Source organism: Chiroxiphia lanceolata, chromosome 10 (genome assembly GCF_009829145.1).
Source record: "Chiroxiphia lanceolata isolate bChiLan1 chromosome 10, bChiLan1.pri, whole genome shotgun sequence".
NCBI lineage: Eukaryota > Metazoa > Chordata > Aves > Passeriformes > Pipridae > Chiroxiphia > Chiroxiphia lanceolata.
In genome coordinates, this window is record NC_045646.1 from 2,906,205 (window position 1) to 2,926,631 (window position 20,427).

At 39.8% G+C, this 20,427-nt stretch overlaps 1 protein-coding gene across 1 annotated transcript in view; it reads right to left on the reverse strand.

Moving 5' to 3' along the window:
- Positions 1 to 18,394, reverse strand: part of SI (sucrase-isomaltase) — a 42,727-nt gene extending 24,333 nt beyond the window's left edge. The window contains exons 1-21 of the mRNA XM_032697689.1: positions 18,271 to 18,394; positions 16,935 to 17,008; positions 14,254 to 14,371; positions 14,064 to 14,173; positions 13,272 to 13,423; positions 11,821 to 11,992; positions 10,366 to 10,465; positions 9,971 to 10,083; positions 9,336 to 9,461; positions 8,491 to 8,622; positions 8,202 to 8,321; positions 7,375 to 7,488; positions 5,536 to 5,620; positions 5,085 to 5,202; positions 4,536 to 4,707; positions 3,764 to 3,880; positions 3,123 to 3,277; positions 2,750 to 2,834; positions 1,951 to 2,007; positions 1,459 to 1,583; positions 1,104 to 1,192 (exon numbers count right to left, since the gene is read on the reverse strand). Coding sequence (XP_032553580.1) covers positions 1,104 to 1,192; positions 1,459 to 1,583; positions 1,951 to 2,007; positions 2,750 to 2,834; positions 3,123 to 3,277; positions 3,764 to 3,880; positions 4,536 to 4,707; positions 5,085 to 5,202; positions 5,536 to 5,620; positions 7,375 to 7,488; positions 8,202 to 8,321; positions 8,491 to 8,622; positions 9,336 to 9,461; positions 9,971 to 10,083; positions 10,366 to 10,465; positions 11,821 to 11,992; positions 13,272 to 13,423; positions 14,064 to 14,173; positions 14,254 to 14,371; positions 16,935 to 17,008; positions 18,271 to 18,394 — 2,458 coding nt within the window. The remainder of the gene's footprint in view (positions 1 to 1,103; positions 1,193 to 1,458; positions 1,584 to 1,950; positions 2,008 to 2,749; positions 2,835 to 3,122; positions 3,278 to 3,763; positions 3,881 to 4,535; positions 4,708 to 5,084; positions 5,203 to 5,535; positions 5,621 to 7,374; positions 7,489 to 8,201; positions 8,322 to 8,490; positions 8,623 to 9,335; positions 9,462 to 9,970; positions 10,084 to 10,365; positions 10,466 to 11,820; positions 11,993 to 13,271; positions 13,424 to 14,063; positions 14,174 to 14,253; positions 14,372 to 16,934; positions 17,009 to 18,270) is intronic.
- Positions 18,395 to 20,427: the final 2,033 nt, after the last annotated feature.

Genomic DNA, 20,427 nt, shown 5'->3' on the forward strand with positions numbered 1-20,427 from the left:
ATTGTAAATGGTTTCCCTGAAAGACTAAAACCTGCAGGTTTGGGGCAGGAAATAAAATCATAAGATGTTTTAGTGCTTTGTTTGCCAACAGCAGTGAGTACAGTAATAGCTGCATTATTTCAGGCCCTGCCAAAGGAGTCCATCGAGCTGTCACCCACATGTACAGCAGCCACCCAAGGCCTTCTGTATTTATGGTAGCAATAAGCAGCTGAATCACAGTTCTATTTCTTAAAAGCATCCCTAAATTCCACAACATTTCAAAAAGCAGAGGCTTGGAAGTTTTCCTGGGAGATAGGGTTGGTTTGGTTAACAAGAAAAAGGAGTTACAGAGGTCGAAGGTGTAAATGTTGAGGACAAGGGAGTTGTGCAATTAGGAAAGGGGGATGCAGTTGGGAACCCCAGGAGCTGCCTGTTTCCATGGAAGCTGAGTTAAGGCTCCAGGACTTGTACAAGTAGAACACATGGACTGTGACTAAATATTGGAGGAAGGTTATTTGTATCAGAAGACAGAGGGGAGAATGTCTCATTTCAGATATCACCCATGGATGGACAGTGGTTTGGTTAAATCACCTGGGAAAATCTGTCATCTCCTGAACACCTAAAGATTAGATACCTTGCATACCAAATAATTCCATGAATCACTGTCTGCACAATCTCTATCTAATTCCCAGAATTATAAATGAAACATGCAGCTAATATTGCAGCATTCATCCTTTTTCTTTTTACCAAGTGGTAATATTACTCTGACTTCACTCTTGTCTTTCCATTGCTCCAGGATGAGCTCTGCTTTCCTTACACATGCATGGATTCCAAAAACATGAACTTCACTGGAAGCCAAACCCTCAAACTAGAGGTTTAACCTCAAATTAGAGGTTTGTGTCTTTTTTTTCTTTACTTGTGTGGAATTCAGTCATGACTTTAATCTTACAATTAATACTTTCAGTTTTCTACTTAAAAATGATGAAAAACTATTGACATATGAGCAAGCAGTAGCAGAGTGCTACATCATCTTTTTTTTCTCCATGAAACCAGCAGGAACATTGAAACTCGTGTTTTTTAATGCTTTGTTAATTATATTTACTCCACTATTGATAACTGCTCACCTGTAGATTCCCCATCATCCCAGAACAAGTCCCCAGTAGCATTATTATTATCATCCAGGGCAATTATAAGTCCCATTGGATTCCTGCGACTGTGGAAAGAGACACTTACATGTAAAACAAATATCTAAACAATCTTAAAATTAATACAAATTGCTATGCAAATAAACCTACAATTCACCACTGAATCTGTAACACGAACAGGTGTGGAAGTGAGGTGTGGCTCACACTATTCCCAGATTTCAAGGTGAAAATGCTAAATACAATGAGAGCTGCTACTTATTTGTAACCTAAAATTCCTCAACCCAGTCTTGGAAAAATAAAACAAATCATCAAAGCTTTCAGTTGTGAAGAATACCTTGCAACTGTCGTGGTGGCTGGGTTTTGGAAAGGGAAAATGTATCCTCCCCTCAAATGGACTCCGATTTTGTCTGCTGGTGTTGATAAAGTGTACCATAGTTTCCTCGAATAGAGTGGATAGCCCTTTTTGACAGAGATGGAAAAGAGAACAGGTTATGTTGTTACTCACTGCTGGAAGTGCTTTCTTAAGTGCTGAGTTTCATCAAAATTCTTCCCTTTAGAAAGAGCTGGAGTTCTGTAAGTATCTCTGGGCTAATGGGGATGCAAAGATCAAACCCCTGCATATCATTATGATCCAATGTCCTGTATCTGAGTCCTTTCTCGAGGTGTTGATTCATGAGCTCACTCCATCACCCTTCATCCCTTGTCTCACCATCTCCTTCCCACAAGCTTTACTTTTGGCAGCCCTGCTGTGGTGACAGAGACCTATCTAATTTAGTCCCATTGCCATTTAGGAAACACCCCCACGACGTCCTCTGCATTTCCTTACCGTCTCAAACTCGTACCACATTGCATCAGGTAAGTAGATATTAGTGTAACTCACGCCCTGGAAGGTGAACAAAGAAACAACACTCAGATTTCAGGGCAACTTAATCAAATAAACTCAATATCCCAATAAAACTAAAGTTCACTGGGAGAAAATCATTGATACTTGTGCATTCCTGGTTTTCAGGGTGATGCCCAAAAAGGAGGAGAGCAACCCAAACACAGTATTTGCAAAGCCACTGGGAGACAACTAAATCACTGCTCTACAAAGTGGCAGCTCATTGCAAGCCACCCAAAGTCACAATGCTTCTAACCCAGTGAACCAGATCATATCCACAAGTATCTCTATGTCTTCTTTATTTCCACATTATTCAGGTCTGGCCTCTTTCAGATTTTTGCTTTCCCTTTATGTATTTAGCAAATGATTTGTGTTTCTCCGTGGCAATCGTGTTGCTGGAATGAACAATTATTATCTACAACATTCTGCCACAGAACAAATCATGATCTTTTTTTTTTTTTCTTATTGTGCCACAGACAGACTGAAATGCAGGAAGAGAAACTGATTCCAAAGGAAATTCAAAGATGATCTGAAGCTGAGGTAAAGCAGAATATCACACCAGATGCCTTGGACTCCCGAGAGGACTGGAATATGGGAGTGGGGTAAGCGTAAGATTTTCCATTTCAGTAGGGATAAAATTATTTCTCATTGGGAGTAATAAATTAAGGGGGAAAAGTGGTGACTCAACATGTCCCTGTGCCTTGTCATGTGCTTACAAGATAGATCCCAAAACAGCCAAACCTACTGGATAAAGCACAGGGGAAATCAGCAGCCCAGGACCCCAGAGGAACTGCTCGCTGATGTCCCACGTTGCTTCATCGTTGTAGAACCTGGACACATGGGAAGGATAGAGCAGTGACTGGGTTTTTTTGTGATCTGTACCATCAGCAGCAGTCCCAAGGTATCAGGGTATTGATTGTCTAGGATCTTAACTAAAGGGTGTCATATAAAAACTGCCTTCTTATTACTCCAAAGTGGAATTTCACGTCTTGGGAAGCTGTCTATAGACATTCCAGTGTCCATTTTCACAGGGTACACGGGTGTCAAAGTCTCTAACAGCATCTGATGTGCCTAGCTCTTGTTACAAAACTGTCCCACGGGCTGATGAGCAAACTTACTCGTGCAGAAGTGGCCGCACCACTGTGTCTCCTCGGGTGTGAGCTTTGTAAAAGAGCGTGTACAGGTAGGGCAGCAGCGTGTAGCGAATGTTCAGGTAGTGCTTGGAGCTGTTCACCAGCACCGAGTCAGCTCCAAACACAGCTGGGTCTTGAGACTGAAAACAAACAGCAACTTGTTATTTGCAGCACGTAGAAAACGGTCTGTGAAAGGTGGGAGAAGTGGCTGCTGTTTCAGAGAGGCTGGAATTTAACGGTGCAGCTCCGCCCTGGGTTCTCCTTCCTGGTGGTGCGGCCTCAGGTCCTGCCCCTCTGGGCTCCCCCTGCACATCTCTCCTTCCCCATCAGCAAAGAGGGAACTTCAGGGTTAGTCCAGGTTTTAACCTGGCAGCCAGGCTGGTGCCAAGGGGCTCCCAAGAGTCACACAGCCCTCAACAGTCAGAACTACTGAAGACACTGCTGCCAAGTAAGTGTATCCTCAGTCAGCCTTTACGAAGCTGAACCTCTCAGATGTGAGACTTCATAAAGAAAGCTTAAGGTTCTGCTGTGTTCAAACTGGCCAGTGATAGCAATGATTAAAAGTGATATTAAAGGAAATGTGGTTGTGTAACACAAAGCAATTTTTAAGCAAAAGCACAACTTACTATGTATCCTTCAGAATTGTGATTCCTGGAGAAGGGGTAAAACGCTCCCACTTGCATCCAGCGTCTGCAAAGTTCTTCTGTGGTGTCGTCAAAGAAGCCACAAATGTCTGCTCCAATCTTTAAATAAAAGCAGAATGTGTTGGAAGCACAGGATGCTGCATCTCAGATCTCTGCACAAGGTGCATTAATTCAATCTTAATTGATAAGAGCCACTCAACACATTCGTGTTGCCTTTTTTCTTCCAAATTCAATTATGTTGTCCAAAAAATTAAACTGACAACTAGCTAACACTGCCCATCATTCCATTTCTTCCAAATCTTTACCTTCCTGATTGGTGCTAATATGCAGACATTAGGACAAAAATCTCCAAAGTCATGCAAATTTAAATCATAGAAAGGAATTTGGCTATTTACCTCATAAATGGATGTCACTATTTAATTTGAAATTATAAGAAAACCAGTGTTTTACATCTCTCACTAGTGTTTAAAAACTACTAGAAATAACGGGTAGCTTGAGATAAATAAGATAGTAAATTTGTTACCCAAATTTATCTCACCATAGACACACAGTAATCAAAATAATAGCCTAAAACAAAAATCAATGATTGGGAAAAATAAAAAAGCTAAAACCAGATTCCTAAGGAGGGTTAATTTGGAGCTGCAAATGTAGGATGGTTATCTGGATAGTGCTTGATCAGATAAAGTGCTATCACAGAGCTGGAGTTACTGCTTGTCCCTGGGTTTTAAAAGGATGGCACAAAATGGTGTCATACATAAGGAATTCCAAAGAGGTTGAACTCCAGCATTCCAGGTATTGCCCATTTTAAGTGATCCCACGTTGCTGCATTATCTCCCAGCCAGTGTCCTGTTTGCTTTCCTGATCCCATAAAAGTAGACCTTGAAATCATGAAGCTCCTCTTTCCAGGAAACACACTCTCGATGGCTCTTAAAAGGAAATGAGACTGGAATTATGCAAAGACAACTCAGACATTCATAGTTACACATAAGGCAGATTTACACTGATTTACACTAATTATTCATCCCGGGGATGTGGGATCCTTTACAGTTTGCAAGGTGTATTTTAGCAAAGTTCAAGATGTTAATTTTAAATAATCTTTTTACACAGCTCTGACAACCAATTTGTGGCTTTTCCCACCAACTCAAGTCAGCAGGTGTTGCCTTATCTGAATTGGCTTAAACATAATACAATAGTTCCCAGGAATTGTGTTCCTTTAGTGGTCAAATCCCTTGGTGTTTTGGAAAATGCAGGTCATGTGCTGCTCTGAAACCCTTTTGTGAAGATTTTAGGATGCATTCCTTACTTCCGTGTTGATATGCCCATGGAATATCCAAAAAGGTTGTGGACATCATAATGCTTCCCCCAGTTCTGCACTGCATCCATGCACAACGTCTTGGAAAACATCATCCTGTCAACAATTCCTCGAAGAAAGGAAGAAAAACATCATTTGTAAGGTATATTTTTATTTTTAATATTTCCAATCTTTTCTTTCATGCACAGTCATGGTGTTCAAAAGCTCCTTTTTCCTCTGATAGTGTCATATTATCAGACATAATTAAGGCAGCAACAATATACAGAAATAATTTGACAAGAGAAAAAATGCATTTGTAAAAACTACACCTAAATTAGACATAAATTTTCCCATCAATAGGAATGTTCAAACTAAAATCATGCTGCATTCTTGAAGAGCATTTCACAGTAATTCATAATTTATTTTTTTATAAATATATTTTACTTCCTGATTAAAGACTTACTGGGAGTGTAAGGAGGGTAGTTTAAGTCATTCTGTTCACAACCATTTGTTGAGCCTTGAACGAAGCTGGCTACTTCATTCATATCCTGAAAAGGAAAGACGCAGGATATAATAAAATTTCCATAAGAATATTTTCCTAAAAAGGTCTTCCATTGTATTTCTTCCACTGTATTCTCTTATCTTGTAAGGAACCATTACTTGGTATTACCATTACTGCTCCTTTATGAGATTTTCCAAGTCCCTAAATTTCAAACTTTGCTGTCTCCTTCCATGAATATTTTGTTTAACAGTGGAATAAGTCCATTTCTGTGTACATCCCAGAATGTGCTGCAGGAAAAGCATGGAATGAGAGAGTAAATTCATCCTGGAGACACTGTAGTCGAGTGACCAATTTGCTTCACTCCAACTCTTTGCTCTTTGTAAGAGAGCTGTGCATTCTTACACTTCATGGCTGGACTTGATGGAACCACAAAGTCAGCAAAACTAAGTGAGAAAAACTCATTCTGGGACATTTTGTTGAGTCCTCAATGTGCCACAACAGGAGGAGGCAGAGAAAATTGGGAGTGAGGTTAAGTCTGGGAAGATCGGAGGGGTCAGGGGAAAGGGTTTTAAGAACTGATTTTATTTCTCATCACCTGCTCTGATCTGATTGGTAAGAAATGAAATTAATTTTTTCCCCAAATTGAGACTGTTTTGCCCATGATGGGAATCCCAGAGTCACAGAATCCCAGAGTCATCAAGGTTGGAAAAGACCTCTGAGATCATGGAGTCCATCCTGTGACTGATCCCCACCTTGTCACTGAGTGCCACATCCAGTCATTCCTTGAACACCTCCTGGGATGGGGATTCCACCACCTCCCTGGATTACTGACTGATCCCTCCCTGTCCTTAGTTTGATCCACAAACCTTTTGCTATATTTTTTTCCCCCCTATATTTTCTTTCCAGCTGAGAAGGACCATGATGGAGCAGCTTTGTTGCCCACCCAGGGCCACCCCACCACACACAGGACAGCTGAGGGACTGGAGTTTGATTTTAAACTGATGCAGCTTCTTAAAATGCATGGCAAAACATTCAGTAGATTCTTGTTTTCTTCCAGAGTATTTATTTATTTTTAAATAAAAGGTAGCAGAACAAAAAGAAAAACAGAGTAGAAGGAAGAAGGTGCTGAGGCAGGGATTGAGTAGTTTAAGTATAAATTTCCTTCAGGCACCCACTTTGAGCAGCTTTATTACAGGCTATTCCTTAAAATATACCCAAAACTAATCTGACCAGTCAAAAGGGTTCTTAATCTCATCTGATTTCTGTGAGTTGTATCTAAAATCCACCATGCCAGCCTGTATTTTAGCCTTTTTTTGTGGAAAAACTTGTCTAGGAAGGCTGAATTTTCCAAAGCCTCCTCTGGAACAGCAACTGCAGATTCCCTAAGTGGGAATTCTAAGAGCTACTTGGAGCACAAACCCATAGTTTATACAGATTCTATTCTGTATTCAGGATCTATTTAGCACATGTTCACTGAGCAGGGATGCAGGTCCCCAAATATTGCCATTCCAAAAACAGGAATGAACTTGCTTTTGGCAATGGTTCATCAATTGAAGCATTTAAGTGTCACTGAGCATCCCAAACCCAGTATTTAAATGCCACAATTCATGACTCAAATTAAAACTTAAAATTCAAATCTAAACTCCAAGTTCGACACCAAAGAAAGACAGATCCTGCACAGATTTTGGCTTCCTAAGACTAAGAATCCCTTTCAAATTCAGGGCAAATCGAATTTGATATCCATCTGCCCTTGACTGTTTTGGAAAGGAAAAATAAAAATGACAATTCTGGGTTACTTACAATCCAGATTCCATCATATGGCACCGTGTCATGAAATAATTTGCATTCTTCCACCCACCAGTTGGTGCACTCTGGGTTGGTGAAGTCTGGGAACACAGTTTCCCCTGGCCACACCTGCAAATATTAAAAGGGAATTAATTAATTAAACTTATGATATTAACTACATATTATTATATGATATAAACGAAATTATATTAAAAAGAGTTCACAGAATCACAGAACTGCTGATGTCAGAAGGGACCTTGAAGGGAGAGAATGAATTTCTTAGATCTAGAGTTGTCGGTAATTCTTCTTGTCAGTCATAAAAGGAACAATACACAGCTGAAAAGTTTCTCAATATAAGATAAAATTTTAAATTAAAAGGGTAATATGGGAGCTGGGTCTTCAGTTATTACTGAAAATAAATAGGAGCTGGCTGATCATCCCTTGAGCCTTCAAACTACCTTTCAATGTAGAAAAAATATAGGGTTAACATGAAAAAATGTAATTTTAATTGTAACGTAAATTTAATTGTAATATAATTTTGATTGTAGTGTAATTTTATTTCTATCAAAAAAAAATTTAAAATTTAAAAATGTGAAGAAAGTAATTCATTTTAATGCAAAAAAATTTTAATGTCAAAAACCACCTTTATAATGTAAAAAATAGGGGAAAAAAAAAAAAGAAAAAAGAAAGGTTGAGAATTTTCATATCCCGACTGCTCTCACTGGTAGTAATTTTACTGAAAGAAGCAACTTAGAAATGAGAGTTTTAACGGAGCCCCCTGCTCTAAGTTAAACTATAATAGTGACAACAGACTGAGTTCAAATGCATAAAACCACAATTACCTCCCCAACTAAGGGTGTTACTCCGTCTGTTCCATTAATCCAGACTTTTCTCTCTGTTCCCCTGACGTAGCTTCCATATGCACTTCCATTCAAGAGATTTTGTGTGCTAATGGCAGGATCCTAAAAAAATCAGGAAACAGGAAAAAAAAAAAAAAAAGAAGAAACCAGCACACACTCCATTAATTATTGTAGGCAAGAAATGCAATAATTACAGAGAATAACAAAGTATAATAATAAATAGTTATAATATTAGTGTTTAAAGGGGGAAGGGAGGTCATTAAATGCTTACCAATATGATAATATATTTTTGTCCATAGTTGTGCATATACTCTGCAAAGTTAGGGAGATCTGTAAAGTTCTCTGCATCATAAGTGAAATCTTTCCTTGCCTCCATGTAATCAATGTCAGTGACCTGGGCATCCTGAAAGAGCAGGAATTCATCTTTTACACGTGGAGTGAGATGTAAAGATTTTTCTGTTAGTCCAAAATAATTTCTTCTGACAATTGCTGCTTGTTTTATAGTGAATTTACTGTTGGGACTTCATTGCAGTCTGGCAGAAAGTCTGCTGTCAGGACAACTTGGAAGCAACATCTCACCTTGGCCTTACAGCCCTAATTAACTGTTCTGACACATCTTTTGTGCCTAAAAAGAGCTGCATTTAAATTAACAGAATTTAAATGAATGCATATATTTGCATCCTTTCAAATAACCCTGGACTTGTGGCTGTGTCATTGCAGTTGCCTGACTTCAAGAGCTATTCCCTTAAATCCAAACATTCCTTCCTCAACTCTTAGCTGAGTATTAGGACATTTTTATTCTATTAAGACATCAGGTTAATGCCATCTAAAATCCAATTTTACAAGTTAATTGTACTTTACCTTTGACTGTCCACTAAGAATAATATATGGTTCCAGAGAACAATAAAAAAAATTATTTCATGGACTAGGTGACATGAGAAGAAAAGTGGATACCGTTGGATATGTAAAAGTATTACAATAAAGTGCTCAAGTTACACTTTCTCATGATGGGTCTACCATTAAAATGCACAAACCCCCCAGAAAAGTCCTAATTTAAACTGAGTTGTCCAACAGCTCTCTGGGTCCTCCCTCCTGCCCCCCTCAACCCATACTCACGTAGGGGAGTCCAATGGCCCTGTTCCTCTCCACCACATTCACCACCTCCTCCAGGGAGCCGTAATTATAGCGGCTCAGCTGGAAACCCAGGCTCCAGTAGGAGGGAAACATTGGCAATCCCACGAACTGCAAGGGGAGAGAAAACATCCCACGTGCCATCAGTGCCCGTTTCCCTAAACCCATATTCCTCAAATCTGCTTGAATAATACACACTAAATGAGCCTCCGCTCCCAAACAAAATATTTTTTTCTGTGTTTTTTTCCTAATTATTATTCATTTTAATAAACAAAAATATCTGGGGACAAGGACCATTCCTTAAAATGTCACTGAAACCTAAGCAGATCTTGAGAAGTACAAAAGATTCCAGTGATATTTTATGATCATAAAATCATGGCATGCTTGTAAGCACACTGTCCATGCTATACAATTGCCTTATGCACAGGAATTTGTCCTGAGATTTACAGGAGTAAGTCACATTATTGAGATATTAGAGGTTATTCTTAGATATATACTGAGTCATGCCTTCAGTTAATAGGGTCAACACACACTGTCATACAAAGAGACAACAGAACTGAAATAAATCCCAAGAACTTTAAACAATCTGTTCAATGCACAACGTCTGTAGGTAAAGATACCTGCAGGTACTCCTGCACCACTTGCTCTGGAGTGTCCCCCAGGAAGATGTAGAAATCCAGGATCCCACCAATGGTTCTGTAGGTCACTGCTGGAGCAGGTTGCACCACAAACTCTGCCAGACAAGAGAGCACAAAACCGAGCCTGAAGACCATCTCACTCTAAAATAACTTCCTAATTTTCCAGATTAGCAAATTTACTGAAGTAAAAAACACAAACCACAAATACCCAAAGAACCCAAAGCCATTAATTGAACTTTCTAATAAGAGTAAATGTATTTAGATAACTCTTTCAAAAATGTCCAGATTTCCATTCCTTTACATCCTACAGAGAAGAGAATCAGAAGAAATCCAAATGTTCAAGCTTTTATCTTTTAATTTTTACAAAGATTTCTTACCCATGGCATTGCTATTCATTAAGAAAACACCAAAGGAGGCTCCAGTGTTGTCTTCCAAACACAGGAAGAAAGTGTGAACTCCATATAAGTTTTGAATTTCCTAAAATGATAAAAAAGAACAGGTAAGATGACTAAAACCTAACAACAATCTCTGTTCTAGGATAGTTCAAAATGTACCACAGGTAGAACCTGAAACTCAAAATGGAGCAAAGAGCGAACATTTAAATCCTGACACCTGCCTACAGTTCTGTTTTCTCTTTCCTGGTGTTATTCGCCTTTATGAGAACATTTTCCATTAAAACAAAGGTTCCCCCAATAAACAGACAATATAAGTGAGCAGATGTGATGGATCTGCAGGCAGGCAGTACATATTGCAGCACTATTTCTGGGTAATAGATGGGCACATCAAGCCAGCAGGAGAACTTGAAAGGTGCTTTCATCACCTTTGACCATAGATCTATATTTCTATTAATCCTGAAAGCTAATAATTTTATGTCTAATCTATGGAAATAAGAGTGCTTTGCTTCTTTTTTTTTTTCCTTTCTAATGTGTTGTTGTTCTTTGTTTGTTTTTCCCTGTTGTTATTATTAGCAACAAAACCCCTTAGAGATGTTGGCAAGTGTTGCAATAGTTGTGCTTCTTCTCCTGAAAAGAAAATTCAGGTCTAATTAAGAACCAGAACCTGAGTGTTTTAAACTCAGCCTAACTTGATACTGTTCACTGTTAGTTAAACTTATTGAGTCTGCACTCGGTGGAGCCTCAGCTGAGAACTCTCTTAAACCAGAGATAATGGTGAGAAGGAGTCTCAAGGTAAAGGGTACATATTCCAAATCATTAATTAACTACATATAGTCATCTCACCCTCTAATTTCTGTTAGTACAGCTCCCACTTCAGTGAAACACTGAAGTTCTCTCTTAAATTAAAGCATATGGGTTGTTGCTTCATGAAATTGAGGTAATGGCAACAAATAGTCTCACAATTACTGAGAAATGGGTGCCCCAGAAATTTTTTTCATAGACAGCCAGAAAAGCTAAAGAAAGAAATCACAGCTAACAGGCATATTTTATCTTGGAAAGAAACAGCTGTTAAAGAATTTTTCCATCGTTTGGTGAGCTTCAAGGATGTTACCGAAGCAGTATCTGAACTGAACTCTGCACACATTGCATTATTATCCTATGCATTAGGACATACTAATTTTTTATTAGTCTGTTATTTATTTTACTTGTCAGTAGGAGCTGAAGACTCTCATCTATTAATGTTTATCAACTGGTTATCAACTACAAGGCGACACGAAAATCAGAAATGGGGGAACGTTCATCAGCACCATCGAGTGTGTCAGTGACAACACACAGTGCCCGAGAAGTCTTTTGGGAAAAACCCGGTGGATACATTAATGCCTAACAGGTTTGGGTTACAGAACTGCAAAGACTGAGGTGAAATACAACCAGACTCACTCCAGAGGGGGGGACGTCCCTGCTCAACATGGGCCAGGTTTTCCAGTTGACGTCGTGCCGGTACTGCTTGTGCACGTGCTCCCCCACCCCGTAAATGTTGCTGCTGGGCAGCTGGATTGAGAGCTGTAAGAACTGGTCAGCATATATCAGGGGGCCTATGGTGGTGTCAAACCTGGTGAAACAACACAAAAATAATCAATCAATAGGAAAGTGTTTCAGCGAGGATCGCTGCAAGAACTGTTCAGTTGTTTTAGTTGGGCCTGGATGGCTCAGGTGTCCACCCAGACTGTTCAGGTTTTCTTGCAATCGGTGATAGCAGCAGACATCTGTCAGAACTCTGATCCTTCTGGGGCCTCCAGTGTGACAAATTATGATAGAAGTTCACAGATTTTATAAATATCTGGACAATCAGGATTTTGGTAATGAAATGTAACGACACATTGGTTCCCACTTTACTTTTTCAAAGAGGTCTCCCTTGTGCAAACAAATTTATCAAGGATTTATCTCTGAGGGGCTGCCCTTACCCCATGATAACATCAGTTTCCTTTAAATACTCAGAGTCCAGCATCATTGTATCTTTCTTTTTCTCTAGAGACCAAAACTTTTATGAAATTAAACAAAAGCCTAAGGAAAATTTAGACAATGTTCCAGGGCACTGCTTCAACACAGTTCCATTGGACTGGGTTTGTTATTCCCCCTCCATACACCTGTTTAATCAGTCATGCACTACTGAGTACCAAGTCCATCTTCTGTGCCCTCTATAATTGCAAATCAATCATTGCAGAGGAATTCTAAGCAAGTAAACAATACTAATAAGAGCAAAAAGTAACCCCTAATTAATTAAACTTGAAACCTGGGTAATCCAATTGGCCTGGCCCTGTGACAGGTAATCATTGCTGGGCTGGTTTAATAACCAGGTTCATCCTGACACTTTCCCTCTCTAATGGCCACTGGGTCAGGTTATTTATTTATTTTTAGAATGCAAATGGAATGAGAGAATCCAATGTACAAGTCCATCAGATATCTAACACCTTATATGACCAGCTCAGCAGTGGTTCACACAGCTATTCTGGATATCACAGGTCTAAAGGGCAGCCTGGCTTTGGTGATTCAGGGGTTCAGCACGATTGTAACAAAGGAGATAAAAGATGCAATCAGAAGTTTTGCACGTGCAAGGAGTCCTTCAGGTAATAAAAACTTGCCCAAATTAATGGAATAAATCAGTTGTAGAGATTTCCCCCTGTTGGAGGGAAGTGAAGAGAGAGCCAGAACTGAAACCTTTTGGACAGAGCTCTCCATAGCACAGTCTTTGCTTCCAAAGACCTCTCAGGAGTCCTTGCAGAATATGCATCAGTCAAAAGAAGAGAAGACTGTGCCCTGTGTGGCAACACCAGCTTTCAGAGAACACCAATGGTACCCCTGTCACCCAGCAAAGCACCACAGTTACTCACAGGACTTTGCCATTGCTCACTCTGGTCACCACGAGGCCGAAGGGGTTCTGCTGCAGTGACACCTGGTACCTCAGGTTGGAGGCTGCAGATCCAGTGAATGCTTTCACATGCTCGTGAGGGACTTCAAACCTTTGTCTCTTAGGATCAGTGATCTGCAAATATTTAAACAGAAGTGTTGGGCCTTTATAAACTAATCCCCAATTCAAATATTTTTCAGCATAAGCACGTAGTTCTGACTCAGGGTACTTCCACCCTTACCCCAGTCTCCTCTTCTGCTTTCATTGTTATTCACTTCCAAATTCAATTACTAATTTTCCTCATAATACTTGACTCTGTCTCCCTGGATCAGCAGGAACCCACCATAAGATGAAGTCTACCACAAAAGAAGCTCCTCAAGCCCAGAACTCATTGACATCCCACATTCATGGCATGGACTGTTGAGCTTTCCAAAGAAAACAGGAATAATTGGAAAAGCTAATGTTGTCTGCTGAAATGATTGAGATGTATGGCCAGGCCACAAATAAAAAGCAAGTAAAATACGTTTAAACCCAAATTTTTCCTGTGATGAGGACAAATGGTGGATAATATAAAAACTGAGATTTCCAAAGTCTCCAATTTTTCGTGCAGAAATCCCACTGTGGTAAAGCTGGTGCACTGAGCAGAGAGGACAGAGAAAGGAGACAGGGATTTCAGTGGGAACCATGAGGGTGCCTCAGAGGGATCAATCCAGCCCTCCAACCTCACGCCTTGCAGAGAACACAAGCCTTGGAGCAGCAGAGAAAAAGGATTAACCTTGAATCGGAAGCGATTTGCTGTCTGATACTCCCCCGTGAGCAGAACGGTCTGGATGTCGTTCCCAAAGAGGGAAGGTGATGGCAGCCTCTTCAACGTAGCCTCAAATCCTTGGGAGGAAAACACAAGTTATCGTGTTGTTCTGGCCATCAGCACATGCAGCAGTGGGGGAGCCCAGCCCGCAGCTCACCTGCCGTGGTTGATCTTTGTGACTGCACTTTGTACCCGTGTTTTGGGGAGAAGAAGCACCAGGGCACGCTGGTGTCGGCCAGGGGGCTCCAGCAGCAGCCACGGCGGGAGCAGGTCGTCTGAGATAAGGACATGGGAGGCACAAATGAGCTAGTGTTACACAAATAAATCCACACTAAACCCATTAAAAAAGCACATTTTACCCCAAACACCAGTAATCTTAATAACATCTGCAATCGGATCAGCTCCTTCTTTGAAACTCTGTTGAGGGAACTCAGTGGCACAGAACACAGAGAACAGGAGGATTCTTTCTGGATTCAGAGTAAATTTGCTTATAAAACATATGTCCTTTCTTAAAACCACAAGATCCACAGGCAAAATGAACATTTAAAAATAATTATTGAACATTTAAAAATAATTATTGAACATTTAAAAATAATTATTGAACATTTAAAAATAATTATTGAAACATTTGAGCTGTGCAGTATAGTGTCACACTATACTGCACACAGTTGAGATGCAGTACAGTGTGACCAAAAGGAGGAAAGGAGCAGAGTTCACCAAAGACACCGAGGAGGTTGTTATAAAAGCTATCATTGAGTATAAACAAAGATGGGATCCCGGCCTCGGAGCTATAAAACCAGCACAAGAGATACCATCACCCAATAAAACCAAAGTCAAAGCTTAATTAGGAATAATCCTGGATACGAGGAAACAGTTTATGTTGGGGTACAGCATGAACTGAGCACCGAGGATTAAAAGAAGAGCTTGTCTCCGCTGTTACATGAGCTCAAACAGATCTTTACCAGCAGGATATTTTGGGAGAACAAAAACAGAAGCCAAAACAACAATACGCAAGCTCTGCTCACTGGAATTCAGATTTTACTGGTGTGTTCTGCGCGTCTAATCAAAGTTCATGAAAATTCTCCACAGCACCAAATAGCTAATAAATATTTGCTTGCTTTCATCATCCTTGAGATCAGCTAATAAATTAATTTCTCCCTTTCTTCCTTTGTTTCTCCCATTCTGTTTTCCTCCTGTTCTCTCATTTTTGCTTCTATTTGTTTCTATCCTCTGCAATCCTACTCGTTTTCTGGTTTCATCTTGAGCATATTCCGTGAATAAGGGAAGCAAGGCAGACAACAACCTTCTACATGAGCTTCAGCAAATCATGGTTTTCCCAGCAGCTGTTTATTGTAAAACCATTTGTGCAAAGGACTACAGAAGAGTGATGTTATTCTAAGCAGGTACCTGTGGTTTTCCAGCTCTGCTGGTTGCTGTGTCAGAATAACCTAAAGGACAACCTGACTGCTTCCAGGGGGGAATGTCTACAGGAATGAATGGAATCACTGGGCTGGGATTCTGCTGGGGAAACCTGACAGCTTTCCTCAGGGTACGGGTTAAAGGTGAGATTTCTCTCTGAAATTATCCATGAAATTTGCTGCCTGGTCTTTCTTCACTGAGGAAAGAACAGATTCAGGAATCATTTATTTTACCTCTAATTCCAGAGCAGGTACCCCCAGTGCTCCAATGTGCACCTGGCCCTACGTTTCTACTGGGATCTGTAATTTGATTATTTTTAATTCTTTCTCACAGTTGCAACCAGAGCAACACTGTTTCCCTCCCTGTATGATGAGTGCAGCACTTAATGTGGGGTGACTGGTTCAAAGGTAGTAATTAAAGATTAAAGTGATCTGCATGACTTCCACAGTGCTGTGCATGTTCCTGGGGCAGGGAAGGAACAGCAAGAGCAGAGGAACAGGCTGTGATTTGAACCTTTCCTAACCTGTCCCCCACAGGACTTGATTGAACTATATATCATAACAAAACCCATGGCATGACAGCAGCTTTGCAACTGTCATATCTGGAATTAAACTGGGAATTCCCTCAGAGACTGAGACAGCTGGCTAATAATTTTTTATGCTTCTGTGATTGACAGAAATGTCACACATCACACTGGTTTTTTTCTCCTAAGCTGCCCCTGCCCCCAATAAAAAGAAGATTCCAGCCATCTACCAGTTTCCATCAGAAGATGAGAACATCCATAATAAAGATGAAAAATTATAATTATTATAATTATAGTACTCTTTCAAGGCTAACTATTACAGAATGTTTCTGAATGTGAGAGCACTGAAAAATAGAAGTCATCACAGAATCATGGAATGGTTTGGGTTGGAAGGGACCTTAAAACTCACCTCATGGTCAGGGAAACCTTCCACTAGACCAAGCTGCTCCTTCCACTAGACCAAGTCTGAGATGATACTTTTCACTGGGAATTTTAATTGAGTTGTTTTTAAGCCAAAATATCATTGCCATACTCTGCACTCCCAGATGGGAGACACTCAACCAGGAGAGGAAGATGCTGAGGTTCAAAGTGCTTCTGAAAAGAAACTGTGGCCCTGTGTCTCACATTTCACAAGTCTTGCACATCTGAGCAAAGCCCATCTTCACCTGCTATTTCTGAACTATTACAAAGGCTAGTTTTTGACCATCACACAAAATGAAGCTGTTCAGGCAAAGCTGTTAAAATAAAGAGTGACTTTTTTTAACTGCTTGATGTCTGGCTAATTTTGTTTCCACCCATCCCAAACCCAAACCGCTGGGGAGAATATTTTTGTTAGTAAGCATGAGGTTTTGTGGGAGAAAGAGTATTTTGTAGTATTTTCTAGAATATTTTCAGACCTTTGTTGCCAGTTCATCTGGGATGCAGTCAATCCTCTCCTCGTTTCGTATATTTGAGCATTGTGGGTAAAAATCTGTTTGGGAAACAAAAGAATGGGTTATTTACCAGCATCCCCAAACTGCAGGAATAACTTGAATCCCTCTTAACACACTCACTCCTTCCACTGGCTCCATCTTGAACTTCTAAAATAGACTAGAAGGAGTATAAATTATTACTTGTATGATTTATATTTACCTTTGAAAAATTTCTCATGACTATTTCAGACGGGACAACTTCACTTTAAAGTTTTGGAACATGGGGGTAATATTGACAATATTGATGCTTTTATTTCTTAAGGTGTGCATTAATCCCATTTCTCTGTGGGTCTATATGCATTGCTTCTTGTGAAAAGAAGTGCAAAATTAAAATGAGAAGGAATTTTCTCTTTCCTAAATGTCCCTGTGGTACTCTCATGGTGCTCCTTCCCCTGAACCACTGTTTTCCACAGGAGCTGGAATTAGAGCATCAGGTAAAAACACCTTAAAGCTCCATTAAGATGCTCCATTAAGATTTCAGGTTTGTCAGACTGAATTTAAGGTGACCTCTGGGCAGCTTTAGCTGACAGAAGGGTGCACTGAATGTTACTTTACATATTTGGGAAGTGTAGAAGTGTGGCCTGGGGCTGACATGCACACACATCCCCAGACTTGCCTCTTTGCATTATCTGCACTATCTGCACTTGTTCTTTTTGCTCAGGGAAACTCCTACTCGTGACAGAAACAGGAAAAAATATGCAGATATTGGCCTGAAAGGACAGTTTTATTAAAGCACAGAAATGTTTGCTTTGTATAAGCAATTATTTTTTGTTTTTCTGCCATTTTCACCTTCAAGCTTTTCGCTTCAGTCCCTGTATGTAAATGGAATTACTCAAAATGGAACTGTGAGTAAAGCAGGTGCTCTAAATCACATCCCTAGAGCACAAGAGGATTCTAATATACCAATACATTAGCAAGAAATACTGTTGGGTTTTAGGGTTATATCTCCCTGATCCTTTTTTTTTTTTTCCCCCAGAGTTACCTTGTTTCACACTCACAAATTTTGAAACTATATGAGTTCTATGCTCATAAAGAAAGTCCAGCCACGGGAGGAAGAGGTAAAACATTTTTCATGACTATAAATTCTGAGTGATGCTATTTATTACATTCATAACTGGTAATTTTACTCAAATTATCCGTAGGAAGGACTGACCATGATCCACCTTTGGATAATGGTAAGCACAGAACAGTGACACTGAGTCAGGCAGCTCCCACTCCGGGGTTTTGCTCTGGCCCTACAGCATCCATGGGAAGTCCTTACCTGGATCTTTGACTCCAGTATGTCCTGTTGCAAAAAGCCCAATGAAGACACAGAGTATGACTGTTACTATGCAGAAGAGGACGATCAAGCTGATCTCCAGCCCACTGAACTTCTTTTTGCCCATCTACACCCAAAGAAACACAGTTGGTAAAAGGAAAACACAAGCAACAGCTTTGAAAACCCTAAAAATTGCACTACCAGTTCATTAAATTTGCAAAATTTTGAAGTGATTCAGGTTTTAAACCACGTCATCTAATCCTGAGGCTTACATAAAACGCTCCTTAAGGACTATGTGCAATAAATCTCCAAGTCAGGACAATTCACACAGCACAGATTATGGTTTTATTACACAAGCGGCCAATCACTGAGAAATGTATTTTGCTCCCTGAAAACCACTTCACACACAGAGAACAACTTTCTCCTGAGATTAACTATGGAGTTTCCTATCTCTTACTAAAATTCTTGAAACTGGAAACAAAGAAAATCTTCTTTCTTTTTATCCTTTTTTTTTTTTTTTAAAGCTTTCTTTCCTGCTTTAGTACAAACACAGGTTATCTTACAAAGGAGCAAGTTGATTAACACTGTACTTGACAAAGCCTCTAATAAACTGATAGTGTGTCCATGACACGTGGGGAAGGCAAGACAGAGGTAACGGGGTAAATTATTTACACAGTGGAAGAACAGATCATGGTACTGTGGTTGCTGCTGAAATCACCACTTGAATGCAGGAGAGTGTGCTGATGGAGTCAGTGCCTTAAACTGCTGTAAAACTTACAGTTTTCCCAGAATTTGGAGGGTTTTTTTGTTGGACAGAGTGGAAACAGTTGCTCAGCCCCAGTCAAAGAACACCCCAGCGCTGTTAACACTGAACTGTGCACCAGCAATAAAACTAATTAAAATTAATCTCCAGCGTCCAGATCAATATCCATTGGCAGCTCCTACTGCATTTAGCATTTGGTTAAGAACATTTAAGCTTATAACACAACCTTAAATGCAGGGAAATTGGTTCTTTTTAGTTAAATCAAGGAAGTGTGGGAATACACGTGCATTGCGCTGGCACAGCAGAACACTCCTACGTGTTTTAGTGATGACCCAAAGCAACAAAAGATACTTTAAAAGAAACTTCTTTGGTGTGAAATAACAATAAGTCATTTTAGTCTCCTGTCTGCCATTTCTTCAAAGTATAACCCATTGCCCCATAAGTATCCTCATCTCAAAAACCTCTTTTGCTGTGTCACCCCACATGACATCAACCAGCAGTCCTAAAAAACTAATGGTCATTTTTCTGAAAACCAGGATCTTATTCAAGTTCTTGTCATCTAGGCCTCCCCCTCAACTGAATCACTGCATTTCAGTTCTTTCCTTCTCATGGTCTTCCCCCTGAGACCCAATACTCAGGAAATAAAGCTCTATAATTTATAAATATAAATCCTGTTGTGTGATGCGTGCATTCATTCAGCTCTCCAGAAACTTAGATGAAATCAAATGAGTGACATACCTTAAAGTCCCTCTGGTTCCTTCATGTGCTGTTCTTGGCTGTAAAGGTCAAGATGAAAACTGAAGTTTTATGTTCTGTGTTATCAGTTTTCTGCCTTGTTTGCAAACCCATCAGCCAATGGCAGGTACAACATAATTACAGGCACATTGCACACACTTTGGACTGAGCAGTCACTGAGATTATTGCAGGAATGGCTGGTTAATTATAAATATTTTGGGTTCAATATAAAGCATCAGATTCTGCAATGAGGAAAAAACCAGTCATAAAATGCATAACTCCTGGTTTCTATTGTCTCCTTTTCCCATATCTTTGTTACAGAACCTCCATGGAACCTTCACGTGATTTGTCACTCATATGTGCTTTAAGCACCACAAGAAGTCATTAAACATTCCCACAGCAGGAAAAGAGCTATTTCAACAGTTGCAGGAGAGAACTGAATTAAAATCAGTGTTAATTTTAAAATGTTAATTTTAATATATTAATTTTAATAATAAACAGATTTCACGGCATGCTAAAAATAAATGCCAAAAGCAGAAGGAAAAGACGAAAGGTTAACATGGAAAAGAGTTTATAGGGAAGAGGCTTCAATCATAATCTTAATATGAAACCTTCACATTTAACTGAGTTTTGTGCTTTTGTCACAACAGATATTATATGAC